At 35.9% G+C, this 20241-nt stretch overlaps 1 protein-coding gene across 3 annotated transcripts in view; it reads left to right on the top strand.

Moving 5' to 3' along the window:
- Positions 1-20241, top strand: part of BBS7 (Bardet-Biedl syndrome 7) — a 47272-nt gene that overhangs the window by 24698 nt on the left and 2333 nt on the right. The window contains exons 11-18 of one of the 3 annotated variants that reach the window (XM_024356277.3): positions 1285-1477; positions 2982-3056; positions 7301-7366; positions 11734-11873; positions 13623-13787; positions 18290-18399; positions 18513-18616; positions 18750-18873. In XM_024356277.3, coding sequence (XP_024212045.1) covers positions 1285-1477; positions 2982-3056; positions 7301-7366; positions 11734-11873; positions 13623-13787; positions 18290-18399; positions 18513-18616; positions 18750-18873 — 977 coding nt within the window. Of the gene's footprint in view, positions 1-1284; positions 1478-2981; positions 3057-7300; positions 7367-11733; positions 11874-13622; positions 13788-14838; positions 14938-18289; positions 18400-18512; positions 18617-18749; positions 18874-20241 lie in introns of those variants that run through there. The other 2 variants (XM_024356279.3, XM_054683353.2) reach the window with 2 other exon arrangements.

The following is a 20241-nucleotide window of genomic DNA, read 5'->3' as shown; positions in this document are numbered from 1 at the left end:
AACTGAGTAATTTTGACTCCCCTAGACACAGGAATTGCTTTTATGGTCTGCTCAATTTGACGTGTGCTGTGAAAAGGGGGACCTCAAACTCCAATAAAGGTGCTTCATACAATGAAGACGTGGGAGTTGCTGAAACTTTTAATGACTGCTCTCCCCATTTCAACCCATGCTGACCTTTTGTGGAGTGAAGGATGATTTTTTTCTGGTGGTAGTTGAAGGCTACAGAAACTTTTAAGGCAGCAAATGCCACAAGTACTAGTAGCACAAGCCGTTTCACCAAAGCCACCAGAGAGCAAGCTGTAATGTTCATGCAAACAAGTATACCAGATTCATTCAGGATATCCTACTTCATGCAACAAGGATACAAGTAGTTAATGACTACTCTCTCACATCCTCAATACAGTACCTTTTATTTATAACCAAGTCTACCATTTCTTGATTCCACTGGAATGTAAGCTTTATGAGAAGCTTATATCTGATTTGTTCATTTGATACCCAAACACTGCTAGGTACATAGGAGTAAATATGTAATATTTAGCAGTAAATATTTCTTTGATGAATGAATCTTTTCCTTTGTTCATTACACAGATCCCTTCCAAGCTCCTCCCTAGACTTTTCCTCCTAAACTGTGGCTAGTTAAGCCTCATGTTGTTCTATCCCAATGACTGTTTACTCCATTTGCATGTGGCCCTTCCCCTTAACTGGAGCTCTAAGCAATGCTGTAGTTCAGTCTCAGCAGAATCCTCTCTAACTCTTGGTAGTTAAGTCATACCACTGGCTCATGATCATCCTTGTGGAAAATGCTAATGCTCTGCAGCTTCCTTTTTATTTTTTATGTCTCCCCTAATGTCTTACTGAAAGTTACACGTTTACTGGCTTCACACATTTTGTCTCTTTTCATTAAGACTAATATGTTCTGCAATATTAGTTTCTCTTCTCATTAGTATAAGAAGTTTCTCTTCTGATTAGTACTTTATGTAACTGTAACAAGATTCCTGTGTTAAGATTGATTATTTTGTAGCCTACCATGATATTTAAAACTCTCTATTAATATTGCTAGTATGGGAATGAGTAGATATTTTAATTTTGGGGTTAAGGATAAATAATGTGGAATCATTTAGTCAGTCATAGAAGCAAAAATTTTGCTCCCTTTGTTTTTATTTTATTAGCTCAACCAATAAAAACCCATTTTGTAAAAGCAAATGTCTCAAATTTTTGTAAACATTCTAAGGACCTCAAATGTTTATACTTATATTTGACAAATTTGTATGTGTTTTTCTCCAGGAATGAGTTGGAACATTTGCAGTATAAGGTATTGCAGGAAAGAGAGAATTATCAACAGTCTTCTCAATCAAGCAAAGCAAAATCAGCAGTACCTTCCTTTGGTATAAATGATAAATTTACACTAAATAAAGATGATGCCAGTTATAGCCTTATCTTAGAGGTACAGACTGCAATAGATAATGTCTTAATACAGGTAAGCAAAATGTCTAATTTCTTAGTTTTATGACTGGATCTATTTTGCAGACCAGTCATATGTACTAATTATTATTGAACATTGTTAGTTTTAGACAGTAATTTTATTTTATTTTTATTTTTATTTTTATTTTTTTGAGACAGAGTTTTACTCTGTCACCTAGACTGGAGTGCAGTGGTGCGATCTCAGCTCACTGTAACCTCCGACTCCCAGGTTCAAGTGATTCTCCTGCCTCAGCCTCCCGAGTAGCTGGGACTACAGGTATGTGCCACCACACCTGGCTAATTTTGTATTTTTAGTAGAGACGGGGTTTCACCATGTTGGCCAGGCTGGTCTTGAACTCCTGACCTCTGGTGATCCACCCGCCTCGGCCCCACAAAGTGCTGGGATTGCAAGCATGAACCACCCCACCCAGTCATAGACAGTAATTTTAAATGTTTATGGCCTTTTATTCTTCCTTTAGATAATTGGTTTGCTCACAGATTATTTGAATTATATTTTTACTTTTTATTTATGTACTTAACAAACAAAAGATGGGCTTCAGTTTTAAGAAGAGTTAGAAAAGACAGTAAGGTTTTTCTTCTTTGGCTACCCTCTGGGAGAATCTTAACAGAGATGTGACTTAGAAAACTACCATATTTAATGCCCTTGCTAGAACATTTTTTTTTAAAGCCCCAAACATTAAAGTACAGCTTGCTCATTAACCCAACCGTTTCTGATAGGTCAACAGGCAAAGTAGAGAATCCTAAAGGGTGAAATTTAGGGATAATAATATATGACTCCATTCATCAATGTATATATTTACTGACTTATTTAAATTAGAAGGTATTCAGGAAGTAGAAAAGAATAATAGGATGAATAGAAAACAAACAAAAGGTAGTAAACCAATCACAAAATGAGAACATAACAAATTGGAGGAAGAAAAGGTTTAAAAAGATGTAATGGAGAGATCAGATTATTAAAAAAAAAAACCTAAAGGCAGAAAACTCTCTTAAGTAATGCTAGCTCACGGGCTGTTGCATTGAGCAACTCTAGGAATGCCATTCACATAGAACAGTGCAACAGCTTTGTCCTACAAACTGCCTCTCCAGAGGAGACCAAAAATTATCTTCTTTCTGTGTTACAGGTAAAATTAAAACTGATAAAAATGAACTGATACAATCAGAATGGCCATGTGATTATTTATAGCTCATGGTAACATTTTTAGCACTTTATAAAAATAGGTGGGATGATTGGACTTTTAAGGGGGTGGTGAGAGATGTTATTCTGTGATTTTTATAATCCAAGTTAGAAAAAAGCAGGTGATTGTAAAATAACATTTATTCTTTATTATATTTATTTTCTGTAAGTATATACTATCAAGTATAAGCTAAGAGAATTCATACTCTCAAATTTAAAGATGAATATAAACTAGAACTAAGGAGAACTCTTAGAGAAAACATAATTTATGAACATTTTTAGGTTTTCCATCTCAACCTTCTTTTTTTTTTAATATTGACTGTAGAGTGATGTTCCAATAGATTTACTTGATGTGGATAAAAATTCTGCTGTCGTTAGCTTTAGCAGCTGTGATTCTGAGGTGAGTAAAAAATATAAAAGAATTCTTCACATGCTTTCATTTCTATTATGCCATTTTGATTAAAGTCTATAGATGCTGCTAGGTTTTGATGTTTCTTTTTCAATTATTTCTTATGTAACCTTTCCTTCAAAATCTGTGTCGGTTCTCTTTCCCTGTCCTCAGTCGAGAAACCTGATGTTGTCCTAGATTCCTTCTTTTCTGTGATCTGTTACAGGTTGATATCCCTTATGTGAAATGCTTGGGACCAAGAAGTATTTTGGATTTTGGATTTTTTTCAGGTTTTGGAATATTTGTTTTGTATTTACTGGTTCAGCACCCCAAATTTGAAAATCTGAAATCTGAAATGCTCCAATGAGCGTTTCCTTAAAGTATTATCTTGGCACTCAAAAAGTTTAGAGTTTTGGAACATTTTAGATACTCAGTTTGGGAATGTTCAGCCTATATATCCAATTAGTCACTAGTTTCCGTCAGTTCTACCTCCATGGCTTTCATACTTCCACTTGGCTTCATTCCTACCCCTGTTAACTTAGTCCAGGCCCTTATCATGTCTTGCTTGACCTACTTTATAAGTTTCTCTGCCTCTAGTCTTGCCTCTGACTTCTAGGATATGCTGTATATACACTACCACCAGAGACGTCTTCCTTCCTAAAACACGAACATCACTGTATCTTTCTTTTCTCAAAACCTTTTAAATATTCCTGATTTCCTGCTGAATCTATGTATATATATAGATTCCTTATCGTGGCATAGAAAACTTTCCATGATTCAGCTCTTGATTACATCTCTAACTTCTCTCTCACTGGCTGCTACCACCCCTCCCATGCACATTATTTCTGCCAAACCGAAGTTCTTAAAATTCCTGAAAATGCTATATAGTTTCACACATCCCTGCATTGGAACATGATCTGTTGCTTCCCCCGCTCTTCCTGCCCTGCCCCACTTTTTCTAGGCTTGTTGAATGCATACTAAACTTCATTCAACAGACTTTTATTGAGCACTTAACGTGCACAGTACCTGAGATGATCACATCAGTGCTTTTGGACATGCTTACTGTATCATTTCTTTCTGCTTAGTACTAGCCGATAAGCAGTCTCAGAGCTAGGTGTGACTCCTGAAGAGAAGTCAAGGTATAGATAAGGTTTGGATTAATTGCATTGGAGAAGGCAAGCCAGAGCAGGAGGAGATGGTAACTGGAGTTGGTGGTTAGTTATATTAATATATATTTTATTTTATTTATATGCATTGGCACTGTTGCAGAATATATTTTATTTATTTGGTTTTTGTTATTTATTTACTTTTTTAAGACATGGTCTCGCTCTGTTGCCCAGGCTGGAGTGCAGTGGCGTGATCATGGCTTGCTGCAGCCTCGACCTCCTTGGCGCAAGCAGATCCTCCCACCTCAGCCTTCCAAGTAGCTGGGACTACAGGCACAAGCCACCATGCCTGGCTGATTTTTAAATTTTTTGTAGAGACAGGGTGTTCCTATGTTGCCCAGGCTGGTCTCAAACTCCTGGGCCTAAGTGATCCTCCCACCTCAGCCTCCCAAAGTGCTGGGATTATAAGCATGAGCCACCACGTCTGGCCTTATATATATATTTTTAAAAAGGAGGAATAAAAGAGTAGATAAAGTAAAATATTGATAGATAAAAGAATAATTTTCTTTTTCTTTTCTTTTTTTTTTTTTTGAGATGGAGTCTCACTCCTCACCCAGGCTGGAGTGCAGTGGCGCAATCTCAGCTCACTGCAACCTCTGCCTCCCAGGTTCAAGCAATTCTCCTGTCTCAAGACTCCCAAGTAGCTGGGACTACACGCACACGCCACCACACCCGGCTAATTTTTGTATTTTTAGTAGAGATGGGTTTTTTCCATGTTGGTCAGGCTAGTCTTGAACTCCTGACCTCAGGTGATCCACCGGCTTTGGCCTCCCAAAGTGCTGGGATTACAGGTGTGAGCCACTGTGCCCAGCCTATTTTTCAATATAACTTCATAGTAAAAATTTTATTTTTAATAAGCGATTTTATAACAGTTGTATTATATTATCAATATGTGGTTTGTCATTCCTGTTTGAGAACAAAACACAAAAGATATGGCCTACATTTTTATGATTATTTAGAAAATCAATAAACTTAAAACAAACTTAAAATCTTTGATTCTTAAGTTACTATGAAAGATTAATCTGTTTTAATTACATCACTGAAGGATTCTTTGAAATGACTATTTGATACTAATTTAAAATATATTTTCTAGGACAATGGCTTTAAAAAAACGTATGGAGGTTTCAAGTATACACAAAAGTAGAAAGACTAGTATAATAACTTGCATGTACCCATCACTAATTTTCAACATATGGTTAGTCTTTTTTTTTTTTTTTAAGAGATGGGGGTCTTACTGTGTCACCCAGGCTGGAGTGCAGTGGCGTGATCATAGCTTATTGCAGCCTGAAACTTCTGGGCTTAAGCTTATCTTCTTGTCTCAGTCTCCTGAGTACGTAGGACCATAGGCATATGCCATGATGCCCAGCTAATTTTTTTTATTTTTTATTTTTTGTAGAAATGGGGCCTCACTTTGTTGCCCAGGCTGGTCTTGAACTCCTAGCTTCAAGCTGTCCTTCCACCTTCCAGCCTCCCAAAGTGCTGGGATTACAGGTGTGAGCCACCATGCCCAGCCCAGTCATTTTTTCATGCTCTTCACCCTCTCCTTCCCACTCCCAAACCTCATCCCAAACATGTTATCTGTATCATTTATTGATAAACACTGTAGTATATAACGTTTGCTTTTAATCATACAAGAACATATTTACGGCTTGGCACCGTGGCTCATACGTGTAATCCCAGCACTTTGGGAGCCCAAGGCAGGTGGATCACTTGAGGCCAGGAATTCAAGACCAGCCTGGCCAACATGGTAAAACACCCTCTTTACTAAAAATACATAACAAGTAGCTGGGTGTGGTGGCATGCACCTGTAGTCCCAGCTATTTGGAGGCTGAGGTATGAGAGTCAGTTGAGCCCAGGAGGCAGAGGTTACACTGAGCTGAGATCACACCACTGCACTCTAGCCTGGGCAGCACAGTAAGACTCTGTCTCAAAAAAAAAAAAAAAAAGAATATATTTACTTTTAAATTGATCAGTCCTCTCTGTTGAGTTTAAATGATTTGAAATTGAAATGTTTGAGTTTTATATTTTATATTACCATCCTTTTTATTTCTTTGATTATTTAATAAAAATAGAGAAATAGCAGTCTCGAAAATTACATATAAATTATCTTATGTTGCTGTGTCTCTTTTTGTAATCCATGAACCTAGCTACGTTTCTCTATTTCTAGTAGTTTAATATTCAATTTCAAGAAGTTATAATATTTGAAAAAACTCCTCTAGGTTAGTTCAACAAACATGTATTAAGCACTTACAGTATGCCAGGCACTGTGCCATTTGCTGGGAATACAGAGAAGAGATATTTCTCTTTCCTGTATAAGTATTTGTGAAAAATCTAAGAGATTCAATATTAAGCTCTGGTGTATGTGCCTTTACAGTATAAACATTTTGTATTAGTCCATTTTCACACTGCTGATAAAGACATATCCAAGATGGGACAATTTACAAAAGAAAGAGGTTTATTGGACTCACAGTTCCACCTGGCTGGGGAGGCCTCACAATCATGGCGGAAGGTGAAAGGCACATCTCACATGGCAGCAGACAAGAGAAAATGAGAGCCAAGAGAAAGGGGTTTCCCCTTATAAAACCATCAGATCTTATTCACTACCATGAGAGCAGTATGGGAGAAAATGGCCCCATGATTCAATTATCTCCCACTGAGTCCCTCCCACAACACATGGGAATTATGGCAGTACAATTCAAGATGAGATTTGAATGGGGACAGAGCCAAACCATATCACATTTGGTGTTTGCATTGTCAGATTTTTAGAAGAATTCTTAATGTTTAAAAATGTTATTGTAAAAACTCAAGATGGAAAGAGCATGAGCTTTCGATAGGAATTTGAATTCCAGTTTCATCACTTAATGGCTTTTATTTAACTCCTCATGACCTCAGTTTCTTCATCTGTTAAAATTTAATTAGTAAAACTTAGTGCATAGAGTTTTTGTAAGTGTAAGTTAGAACATGTTTGAAAAGCGCTTAGCACCAATGACAGGTGCTTAAGCAAATGGTAACCATTATTATTATTGATGTCTTTTTTTTGTCGCTAAAAACATGGATTCATTCTTTTCCTCCACTTTGTATTCTTCCCAGTCAAATGACAACTTCCTTCTTGCCACTTATCGGTGCCAGGCAGATACTACAAGGCTGGAACTCAAGGTAAAAATATTAGAAATTACCTTTACTTGAATGTTTGAATTTCCTTTTTCCTGCTGGTATGTCTTACAACATATGATATTATTTGTTTGCATTTAATTTCTCCCTGAAATGAATTGTTTGGAGTAATGAATTTTGAATGACCAGTTAGGATGTAATTTAGCCCAGACCACAATCTCTGCTATTACTTCTTAATCACCTTCTCTAAAATTATTGATTTTATTTTTTAAATAGAAACTGGATTTTGCCACGTTGCCCAGGTTGGTCTCAAACTCCTGAGCTGAAGCAATCCACATGCCTCAGCCTCCCAAAGTGCTGGGATTACAGGGGTGAGCCACCATGCCCGGCCTAAAATTATTGGTCTTAAAGTTTCCTCTAACTGAAAAATTTTTTTCAAATTTTCTATTATAGAAAGTTTCAAACATTTATAAAAGTAGTTAATCCCCATGCATTAATCACACAGCTTCAGCAATGATCAACTCATGGCCACTTTGTTTATGCTATTCACTTACTACCCTAAAATATTTTGAAGCAAATACAAGATATTCATAATTTCATTTAATGTGTCTAAGATAGGTACTCTCTTTTTTTAAAACATAACTACAACACTATTATCACACCTAAGAAAAATCAACAATAATTTTTTAATATTATAAAATATTTAATGTTCAGATTTTACTGAATTTTTGTTTTACAGCTTGTTTAATCCAGTCATCTTTTTTTTTTTTTTTTTGAGATGGAGTCTCGCTCTTGTGCTCTTGTCGCCCAGGCTGGAGTGCAGTGGCATGATCTGGGTTCACCGCATCCTCCACTTCCCAGGTTCAAGTGATTCTCCTGCCTCAGCCTCCTGAGTAGCTGGGATTACAGGTGCCCACCACCACACCTGGCTAATTTTTGTACTTTTTTTTTTTCATAGGGACGGGGTTTTGCCATGTTGGCCAGGCTGGTCCTGACAGTCATCTTCTAAATTAACTTAGTTATTAAAGTATCTGGGCATTCACCATATATTTTCTTACAATCTGAATTTTGCTGATTGCATTCCAGTGATATCATTTATTACCATACATTCTAGAGAAAACCTTTTAAAGTTTTCTCTAGCAATTTAATGACATAGTCATTTTCATAATTAAATACTTACCATAGCACACAAATCTGTTTTAGTTATTTATAGTGGGATTAGTTTTGATAGACCTATTATCTAAAAATTAAGCACTATAACCTTTTTCCTGGTGTTGCTGATGTTTTGAAACTCAAAGGTTTTTTTTTTTTTTTTTTTCAAGAGAGATGCTGTCACACAATATTTTTTTCACATCTGGTTAAGGAAGTTCCAGTTAAATATGATTTTTCCCCTAAACAATTCATTTTGGTCTGCATACATTCCCTTTTATGTACTTTGAAAGAAAAATGGAAAACTAGGATAAATTTATTTCTAAAAGAAAAAACACATTTAAACATTTTACATTGAGCAAGTTTCTGCTAATAAATTCAAAAGTCAAGTAAAAATTGATTAAAAGCAATGTTTCTCTTTTTTTTTTTTTTAGATGGAGTCTTGCTCTGTCGCCCAGACTGGAGCGCAGTGGCACAATCTTGACTCACTGCAACCTCCACCTCCCTGGTACAAGTGATTTTCGTGCCTCAGCCTCCCTAGTAGCTGGGATTACAGGCGTGTACCACCATGCCTGGCTAATTTTTGTATTTTAGTAGAGACAGGGTTTCACCATATTGGACAGGTTGGTCTCGAACTCCTGACCTCAGTTGATCCACCTGCCTTGGCCTCCCAAAGTGCTGGGATTATAGGTGTGAGCCACCACGCCCGACCGTGTTCCTCTTTTTTTAATTGGATATACTAATTTTAATGTATAGAAGAAAGACAAAATGCCTGAAAAGAGCCAAGAAAATTATGAAGAAGAAGAAAAGTAAGGTGGAACTTGCTTTGCCATATGATAAAACATACCATAAAACTACCATAATAAAAATAATGGAGGATATTTCCAAGCCTAAATAAATAGGCCATGCAACAGAATAATCTGGAAATAGAACCCAGAATATATTTCACATTTATGGGAATTTAGTGCATGACATTTCTATTTTAATAGAAGAGAACACTTCTATTAAATCACTATTTCTATTTAAAAATTGCTGTTGGCACAACTGGCATCCATCTAGAAGAAAATTAAATGAATTATTATCTTAAGCCATATATAAAAAATAAATTCAGATGAATTAAGTACCTACTTATTTAAAGAAAGACTTAATTGTCTAACCGATAATAGGTAATTGTCAATAACATATAAACAGCCTACTGTTACAATAAAAACCACCGAGTAAGGAAAATAGGCAAAGGATATGGATAGGCAAGTCACAGAAGAGAAGATTGGGCACAGTGGCTCACGCCTGCAATCTTAGCACTTTGGGAGGCCAAGGCAGGCGGATCACTTGAGGTCAGGATTTCAAGAACAGCGTGGCCAACATGGTGAAACCCTATCTCTACTAAAAGAAACAATAAAAAAAATTAGCTGGGCAGGGTGGCACACATCTGTAATCCCAGCTACTTGGGAGGCCGAGGCATGAGAATCGCTTGAACCCAGGAGACGGAGGTTGCAGTGAGCCGAGATTGTGCCACTTGTACTTCAGCCTGGGCAATGGAGTGAGACTCTATCTCAAAAAAAAAAAAAAAAAAAAAAAAAAACCCAAAACACAGAAGAGGGAATCAAAATAGCTAACAAACAAAAAAGTTCTACCTCATCTTTAGCCAGAGAAATTCAAATTCAAATAACAAAAAGCAGTTTCTTCTTATCCAACAGATTGGCAAAAAATGTTAAAGAACAACATCACTAGGGGGCAGGGATGAAGAAAATGACACTGTCAGTCATAGCTGGTGGAAATATAAGTTGTTACAGCCACTTAGAGAAATAGATATTAGCTCCTTTGGGGGAATCTATTAATGGCAATAAAATAGCAGTAATATACATAACAGACGTGAATATAATTAATTGCAGCATTGCTTGTAGAAGCGGAAAAGTAGAACCAAGGTGAATACTCATTAATGATTGAAGGGTTGAATAAATAGCTATTTATCCATATCTTGGAATATTATACAGCTACTATAAAGAATGAGTTGATTTATACATGTTAACATGGAGGGAATTCCATAAAACACACAAAATGCTGATAAAACCTCTATATATAATTTGAATATATTTTATCTATAATGATATAAATATGAAGAAATGTATGAAAAGAAACACACCTGTCTGATATAGCCAGTTATACAATATGAGGAGGCATAAGTGGGATGGGAGGAGCAGGGAGGTGATGGTAATAGGAGAGGCAGAGATAAGGGGGAAAATGTGAATATTGGAAATGAAAGCAAAGATGTCTGATATCCAGTAGAACTTAGTCATGTGAAATGATATATTAAACTAGGTCCTTCTCTTAAATTAGATCTTCCTAGCTTAGTGAATTACTATTTCCTGTTAAGCATGTTGAATTCTCAGGATATCCGGCCAGTCATATCCAAAATAGCCCAAAAGAATTTCCAGTCCAAATATGCCATAATTAGATTATAGGTATGCATCTCTATTTTCACAGAATGTCAACAATTAAGTTATTTGAAACAATTTTTCTGTCAATAGATTTTTATAGTAACAGCTATATGCTAAATACTCTCTCTTTTTTGTACATGTACGTAGAGAGACATATGGAAGCAGAACTACCAAAGTAGTAATAGTGATCATCTGGGTTGGGAGGATTGCAGGTGACTTACATGTTTCTCCAGATTTTTCTTTATTGTTTGAATTTGTGAATAAGGAATATTGTTATACTGATTATTACAAAATAATTTTTCATATAAAATTGTTATGTCCTATATTAAAGCTTTTTTTCTTATGGAAAAAATCTCTGCCAATATGAGCTTATTACTGTTTAAAAATCAACACCAAAATATAAGTTTATCAGATCTATTTTTTGTTTTCTTTCTGTACTTTTACTTATTATCTTTTCTTATCCTCTTCCTTGTCAGCAATATTCACAGTGTAACATTTGCAAAAAATCTTGCTTAAACTTTTAAAATATTTCCCACTTAGGTCAAATGTTGATATTTTCCCCCTCATGCCATGAAAAGTATGAGTTAAAGTATTAATTAGATTAGAGAAGTTACCTTTGTGTAGTACAAGAGGTACTACAGTCTGTCCCATGAATTGGAACAGAGTGGGACAGGAGAAAGAAGCTGGACAGCTTTCCAACTCCTCTTAAATTAGGTCTTCACATATTAGTGAATTTTAAGTACTTGATAACTTGTGTTGAACATTCTAAAGATATGTTTTGTTGCTAAATATTCTTATTTTATTTCCTCTTTTGTGTTGAATCAGATTCGCTCAATTGAAGGCCAGTATGGCACACTACAAGCATATGTGACTCCAAGAATTCAACCCAAAACCTGTCAGGTCCGCCAGTACCACATCAAACCTCTTTCACTCCATCAAAGAACTCACTTTATTGATCATGACAGGTAGGACAAAGGAAAGAGCAAATTCTTTTTAGGATATTACACAATTCAAATAGACCTGTTTTTTATTTTTATAGTGTAAATTCTGTTAGCAATTTCTACTTTTAAAAATTAAATAAACAGTTTAAATATTATAGATTTAATATTTCTAATAAATATAAGATTCTTTGTCTTATTTTAGAGGCTGGTTTGAGTTGGACTTTCCCATCTTTCTCATATATTACTATTCTGGGATTATTAGAATAGCAGTTCTCTTTCTCAGGTACTTAATGTGAGAGCAAATACTGTTGAACCTTTAGATAGTATAATAGTTCTCTGTGAACAGGACCTCATTGTATCAGCCTCAAATATTATATTTCCTTTATATTTCTTCTCAGGATAAAGAAAAATCAGATAAAGCAATTGGTTGTGATAGTGCCTTTTATTTCCATGCCAACTTAGGCATCCACTTCTTTGTAGTTTTTCAGAACATGAGCTTAAAGAGAAGGGAAAGAGATGAACAATTACTGATTACTTTCTTTGTGCCATGTATTATGCTAGGAGCTTATGTAGTATTTAATTCTTACTGCAAGGCAGGTAATAATGTCTCCATTTTACAAATGAGAAATGGAGGCTTAGAAAAGTTAAGTAACTTGCTGATAAAAGGACTAAAGCTATGAATTGAAGCCAAAACCCATATTCTTTATATTGCTGCCTATAATTTAAAATATATAATTTAAATAAGATGTAAGACAGACTATTCCTAAAGAAGATTTTTTGGAAACATTTAAGAGAACAGACTCTTTCTGTCTTGCTTAAAAGTCAAGGTTGTACTAATGGAGGCAGCATGGTATGCTAGAAAGAACAGCAAATTGGGAATCAAGAGACTTGGATTACAATCTGTTCCTGTCTGACTTTGGGGGAATAATTTAATTTAGCCTCTAGGTTTTAGTTTTTTCATCTGCAAATGACAGGATTGGTCCGAACTTTTCATTTCATAAACTGCATTTTCTTAACTCTTTATAATTATCCATCTGATTTATTTTAAATTTGATTTATTTTACATTTTTTAAATGTTACTTTAGGGTGTGCTTTTGCAAGATAGAAAGTATGATCCCATATTTCAGGAAGATAGAAGGTATTATTCTATAAGTTGTCCAATGGCACACAGCTAGTAAATAATGGAACAACCCATGCCTGTCTTACTCAAAAGCCCAATTCTTTGCCTTCACACTATACTGATTATTTCCCTAATGAGATCCTTGTATAAGTATGTTTTGTAGTTTATGTAGTAGAAATACTAGATAAGCTTTTTTAAAATGAGGGCTGGACGTGGTGGCTCACACCTGTAATCCCAGCACTTTGGGAAGCTGAAGCAGGTGGATTGCTTGAGCCCTGGAGTTCAAGACCAGCCTGGGCAACATAGTAAGACCTCGTCTCCATAAAAATAAAAAAATAAAAAAATAAACTTTTTAAAAATGAAATATACCCAAATAAATGAAATTTTATTTGAAAAGCATGTTATAATGAATAAAACCTGTTTACATATATCACTTAACTGATACTTAGCACAGGTGCAGGTATAGGTAAGTGTTCGATTTTTTTTCATGAAATTGAAATGTTCATTTATTTGACCTATAAGATTAATCTGAGAAAATTGAATGTTTTCATTTATATTTAACAACTATCACAAAATTCTGCTTATTAACGTGTACATATAATACTTTTATGTATTCCCACACATAAATGTGCGCCTCTACTATTATATTACAGACCCATGAATACACTGACCCTAACAGGCCAGTTCAGTTTTGCTGAAGTTCACTCCTGGGTGGTTTTTTGTCTGCCTGAAGTTCCAGAAAAACCTCCAGCAGGAGAATGTGTGACATTTTACTTTCAGAACACCTTTCTAGATACACAACTTGAAAGTACCTACAGGTAAATCTAACTTATTACTGGTTCACAAGTGTTGTTTTATATAAATGTAGCTTCTAAGTTTTCCTTTAAGTTAGGAGTTATTTGTGAGTAATCTGATTGAAAATCTATACTGTTCAAGATAATCTATTGAAAAATCAAATTAGTAAGTTTAGAAAAGCGATTGAGTAAAGATGTATATGCAAAGATCAATATATTTCCTAAGTTCCCAACAATAACAATAACTAGTGATAAAATAAATTATTTAAAAAGAGCCCTTCAGAGTAGCAATAACAATAACAAAATAGCCAGATAAAATCTGTAGGAATATTCTTAATTAGAAATATGTAGAAGTTACATGAAGAAAACTGTAAGATTTTATTGACATAAACGACTTGATTAAATGGAGTACTATATTCTATAGTCATCAATATGAAGACATTGTAAAGGATGACAGTCCTACCCAAATTGATTTGAATATTTATCCTAATTCCAATAAAAACTCCAGTTGAATTTCTTTATGCACAAATATAACATGGCTTAGAACTTCAGGGCTTAGAAAATGCAGGCTTTTTGTAGCTATCCTGATATGGTGCGGAGGTCATTATATTGTTCTATACGCTTCTCAAGCTTCTAGTTGCACCCCTCGCTCCTCCACCATCACTTCTAACTCATCTTCTATAAGCTCCAATAATTCCTCTCAACTTCTCAATATCGTAGAAGCTAAACTTTTCCTTCCTTTTTTTAACCTGTCTCTGAATGTGAAATGGCCTACTTCTTGGGCAAGGCCAATTTCTCTACATCTACCCATTAAGCTTGGATCCTCCTGCTTCTTCAAAGTCTTTGTATTCTCATTCTCACATCTGTAGGTTGTTTTTTGTTTTTGTTTTTTTGTTGTTGTTGCTGTTTGTTTTGTTTGTTTGTTTTGAGACAGGATCTCACTCTGTCACCCAGGTTAGAGTGCAGTGGCATGATCTCGGCTTACTGCAGCCTTGACCTCCCACCTCAGCCTCCTGAGTAGCTGGGACCACAGGCACGCACCACCATGCCCAGCTAATTTTTTTATTTTCTGTAGACAGGGTTTCACCATGTTGGTCAAGCTGGTCTCAAACTCCTGAGCTCAAGCAATCCTCCTGCGTTAGCCTCCTAAAGTGCTGGGATTATAGGCGTGAGCCACCACACCTGGCCTGTAGGTTGTTTGTTTTGTGTGTGTGTGTGTGTGTGTGTGTTTTTGTTTTTGTTTTTTGTTTTTTTTTTTGCTTTGTGTTGTTTGTCTGGGAGAGAGCTCATTATTCTTTCTCTGCCTCTGCCTCTTAAGGTTCTTTCCCTAAGCAGATTATTGTGTTTTTCTCCTAAGTTCTAAAAACTTAGCATGGTAAAGTCTCAACTAGAGAGCAAGAAGTAGAATACCTCTTGCTTCTCTTGTTATTTTAGGATAATAACAGTATTATTCTAAAAACATAATTTTACCTCAGAATTCAGCCTTTTAGAACCAAGAACTCTTCAGAAATCTAATTGGTTTTAACATCCATTCTGTGGAGGTTTGTCACTGTACCGTCCAAGGAAGCTTATCTGTGTCTAAACCTGTAATAATTACTCCCATTTTGAAGTACCACAATGAACCTCACACATTAATCATAGCAGACAATTCAACATGCCCCTAGCATATTATATACTTTTATAATAGCAGACCTTTGCTCTTTTATCATTCTGTGTCTTTGAGTATTTTTTCTTAAGATTCAAAACTGTTTATCCTTTAAGGTCCAACTTAATAGCTACTTTTTTTTTTTTAAGAGACAGGGTCTCACTGTGTTGCCCAAGCTGGTCTCAAACTCCTGGCTTCAAGCAATCCTCCTGCCTCAGCCTCCCCAGTAGCTGGGATTATAGGTGCAAGCTACTGCATCCTGCAGTAGCTACATTTTTGAAGCCTTCTTTGATTCTCCCTTGATTCTCTTCTCTGTTTCCATAGCATTTTTTCTTACTTGTCTGTGATATTTATTGTTATCTGCTTAAAGTATATAATAATTTTTTATTTTTTATTTTATTCTTTTTTTGAGACAGAGTCTTGCTTTGTTGCCATTCTGGAGTGCAGTGGCACGATCTTGGCTCACTGCAACCGCCACCTCCTGGGTTCAAGTGATTCTCCTGCCTCAACCTCCCGAGTAGTTGGGACTACAGGCATGTGCCACCACGCCCAGCTAATTTTTGTATTTTTAGTAGAGATGAGTTTCACCGTGTTGGCCAGGATGGTCTTGATCTCTTGACCTTGTGATCTGCCCGCCTCAGCCTCCCAAAGTGCTGGGATTACAGGCATGAGCCACCAAGCCCGGCCTCTAATAATTTTTATACAAACTTATTTCTCTAAGTTAAACTTTATTTTCATGGACAGTCTAATTTTAAATATCTTTGTATGTAGCCTGCAAGGACCTAAAACATAGTTTTGCACATAATAGGTACTCAACAGATGTTTTTCAGATGCCTGAATAAAATATATGTGTATGGAGGTAGTGTAGAAGTATGTGCTTTGGAGGCAGACGTACTAATGTTTCAATCCTGGCTCTGTGACTTACCAGCTATGTGACCCTAGCTGGTTGCTTAACTCTCTGAACTTCAGTTTTCTTTTCTGAGGAATGAAAATAATAGCACTTACTTTATTGAATTGTTATGATGATTAAAAGAAGATAACCATTTGAGTCATTCTATAGTACCTGGCACTATGTGTTTACTAAATATCATCTGTTAAGATTAAAGACTAATAGAAATGTCATGATTTCTAAAACATAATTGAGATCAAAGTAGTAAGGGTGTATTATTTATCTTTCTAGAAAAAAAAATTATCTTTTTTTTAATTTGTTTTGAGGCAGGGTCTCACTCATCAGCCCAGGCTGGAGTGCAGTGTCTCAATCTCAGCTCACTGCAACCTCCTCCTCCCAGGCCCAAGTGATTCTAATGCCTTAGCCTCCTGAGTAGCTGGAATTTTAGGAGTGTGCTACCACGCCTGGCTAATTTTTGTATTTTCAGTAGAGACGGGTCTCACCATGTTGGCCAGGTTAGTCTCGAACTCCTGACCTCAAGTGATCTGCCCGCCTTGGCCTCCCAAAGTGCTGGGATTACAGGCGTGAGCCACCACACCGGACCAAAGCAATTATCATTTGCATATAGCTAGTTGGTATACATCATTTGTGTGTGTGTGAAAACCAAATGAAAAGGTAACATTAACTATATGAAAGATGATATATGTTAATTAGGAAACTTGGTCATCATAAAAAGGAACCAAATGCAAGCAGCTTAACCAAATAAAATAAATTTATCGGCTCACATAACTTAAAAGTCTAGCAGTAATCTGCCTCACGCACAACTGGATCAGTGGCTTAATTGATGTCATCAAGATTTTATCCCTTGTTCAGTTCTGCTTTTATCTTTTCTTGGCTTTACCATGCAGTGTTATGGCCACCAGCAGTTCCTAGAATCCAGTCTTACATATTTTCAGCTGCTATAGAGCTTCTCTTGCCCACTGGCTCCAATAAAAGTCCCAGGATTGAGTATCATTGTTAAGCCATGAACCACTGTGGTCAGGGGTATGGAATGTACTGCTCAATGCTTCCTCCTGAAGTCCCAGAAATAGACTGAGACCATTGCCACTGAAACTGAAGAGGGCAAGAGAAAGAGGAGTGGTACCCTAAAGAAAAATAACGATCCTGGCCGGGCGTGGTGGCTTACGCCTGTAATCTCAGTAGCTCATGCCTGTAATCCCAGCACTTTGGGAGGCCAAGGTGGGCGGATCACAAGGTCAGGAGATCGAGACCATCCTGGCCAACATGGTGACACCCCCATCTCTACTAAAAATACGAAAACATTAGCTGGGTGTAGTGGCATGTGCCTGTAATCCCAGCTACTTGGGAGGCTGAGGCAGGAGAATCGCTTGAACCCAGAAAGTGGAGGTTGCAGTGAGTGGAGATCACACCACTGCACTCCAGCCTGGCAACAGAATGAGACTCCGTCTCAAAAAAAAAAAAAAAGAAAAATAATGGTCCTCTGACCATAAGCAGTGGCATTGGATGCTGAGCATGAAAAACAGCAGATGTCACTCTTTCATATTTGATATCAGATTTCTTTTAAGGATAAAGCATATAGTCACACTGTAATTTGTGTGATTACATGAAAGAAAAACATACTTATGTAAGTAAGCAATTCTAAGTGCATTTTATATATGTCTATATATGAGACTAGCTGTTGGAAATATTAGTGAAAAATGAAGATAAAAGTTGTTTTAAATGAAGTTTTTATATAAATTGTCACATCTTTAGGAGGCATATATCTTTTGTTTTACGAGTATATTCAGAAGCTGAATTAATATAACAGTAAAGGATTACAAGTTTAAATTTGCTTTATATTAATGATATATGTATACAGAAGAAATCTACAGTCAAATGAAATCTATACACTAAGTACTAATCATAAAATATATATGTACTGGACAATTTCCTTCTACAGCTATTCTTTTAAAAAATATATTAATTTTATAGAAAAGGAGAGGGAGTTTTTAAATCTGACAACATTTCTACTATCTCCATCCTAAAAGATGTGCTTTCTAAAGAAGCTACAAAAAGGAAAATTAACCTCAACATATCATACGGTAAACAAACAAAATTAATAATTCTTTCTGATGTTTATTTTGTGTTGTTGTTACATTATTAATGTTTCTGATCAAAGTGATTTATCTAACTGCATCTGGTCAACTCCTTCTAGAGATAAATGAAGTATCAGTCAAACACACTTTAAAGCTAATCCACCCAAAGCTGGAGTACCAGTTGCTTTTGGCTAAGAAAGTGCAGTTAATTGATGCTTTAAAAGTAAGTACATGTGTCGTCGTGGACTGGTGATTATTATTTGAAGTCATAGGATTTCTAAAATTATCAATACTTTAACATTACATTGGATTGAATTTTGAATATTAAGGTGCTTCTGTTTTTAATTTTAAATAAGGAATTACAGATTCATGAGGGAAATACGAACTTTCTGATACCAGAATATCACTGTATTCTAGAAGAGGCAGATCACCTACAGGAAGAATACAAAAAGCAACCTGCACATCTTGAAAGACTCTATGGTTAGTGGACCATTCTAGAATACCTTGCCATATTTCTTTTCAACTGGCTATTTCCCAAGGATCATGTAAGAGAAGCTGGGCAGAAAGATAAAAAGATTACATCAGTCATGATTCATGAACCAGTCATGAATCAGTTGACAACAAATTTATTGCACAGAATATTTCTGTATTTTGTCAAGCTACTTTTAATATTTAATTCTTTTACTTGATAAAATGCAAGTATATTAAGAAATAAGTATACTGTGATGAATTAATCTATATATATGAACAAACCTGGTATAAAATGAATGTAATCTATGAACCTTTAGAGCTTAGACTGTATTTCACACAAATAATTGTCATGTTTTGTTGCTATTGTGAATTATAAAAATGCAGCATTTAAAATTTTTAAGGCAAAATTTAATAAAGGATATACAGTATTCGTGTTGTGTCAATTTACAGTTCAAAACTTTGGTGGTGAGAAGCTGAATGTTTCACAAATTGTATTGAAACAGAGTAAGGGAGGTGAGGAGAGGGAAAGAAGGAGTGAGGAAGGAAGAAACAGCTTAAGAAAAACAATTTTGTTAGCAATCTTTACATAAGACCTGTTGTATATAGCACACTATTTACACTGTCTTCATAATCAGGTGAGATATTTAATCCTTACAATAGCTCTGCAAGGTAGGTGGTATTATCTTCATTTTTCATATGCTTTAACTGAAATCTGAGTCTAAGGAATTTGTTGTCACCTAGCAAGTTAGTGATCATGCCTGCATTAGAATCTTCTCACCCCAAAATGCATGCCTTTTACACTATGCCAAGCCTTCCATAGTCACTGTAGAGCCAATTGGTATCACTAGTACACATGGATCCTTAAGCCTGCCTACTGAATTTTTTATTACATATCCAGAGACTTTCTCACAAACTGTAGCTATATTTAATGTCTTAACCTTTATTACATGACAATCACATGATCTCTTTTATCCTTATAATAACTTATGAGATTGGCTGTACATAATATCACTGATTGCAAAATCCAGACAGCTTTGTAAACCAAAGTTTTTTTCATAAATAATTTGACAGCAAAATCTTGACTTAATCTGAATTAATTTAATAACAAAATCTGACTTAAACTGACATGAGGTTTTATATATATTTTTTGTTTGTTTGTTTGTTTTTTGAGACGGAGTCTCGCTTGGTCTCCCAGGCTGGAGTCAGTGGCGCGATCTCGGCTCACTGCAACCTCTGCCCCCTGGGTTCAAGCAATTCTCCTGCCTCAGCCTCCTGAGTAGCTGTGATTACAGGTGTGCGCCACCATGCCCGGCTAATTTTTTTGTACTTTTAGTAGAGACAGGGTTTCACCATATTGGCCAGGCTGGTCTCCAACCC

This window comes from Pan troglodytes, chromosome 3 (genome assembly GCF_028858775.2).
Source record: "Pan troglodytes isolate AG18354 chromosome 3, NHGRI_mPanTro3-v2.0_pri, whole genome shotgun sequence".
Classification (NCBI taxonomy): domain Eukaryota; kingdom Metazoa; phylum Chordata; class Mammalia; order Primates; family Hominidae; genus Pan; species Pan troglodytes.
The sequence above is the reverse complement of the archived record's forward strand: the minus strand, read 5'-3'. Positions and strand labels throughout refer to the sequence as shown.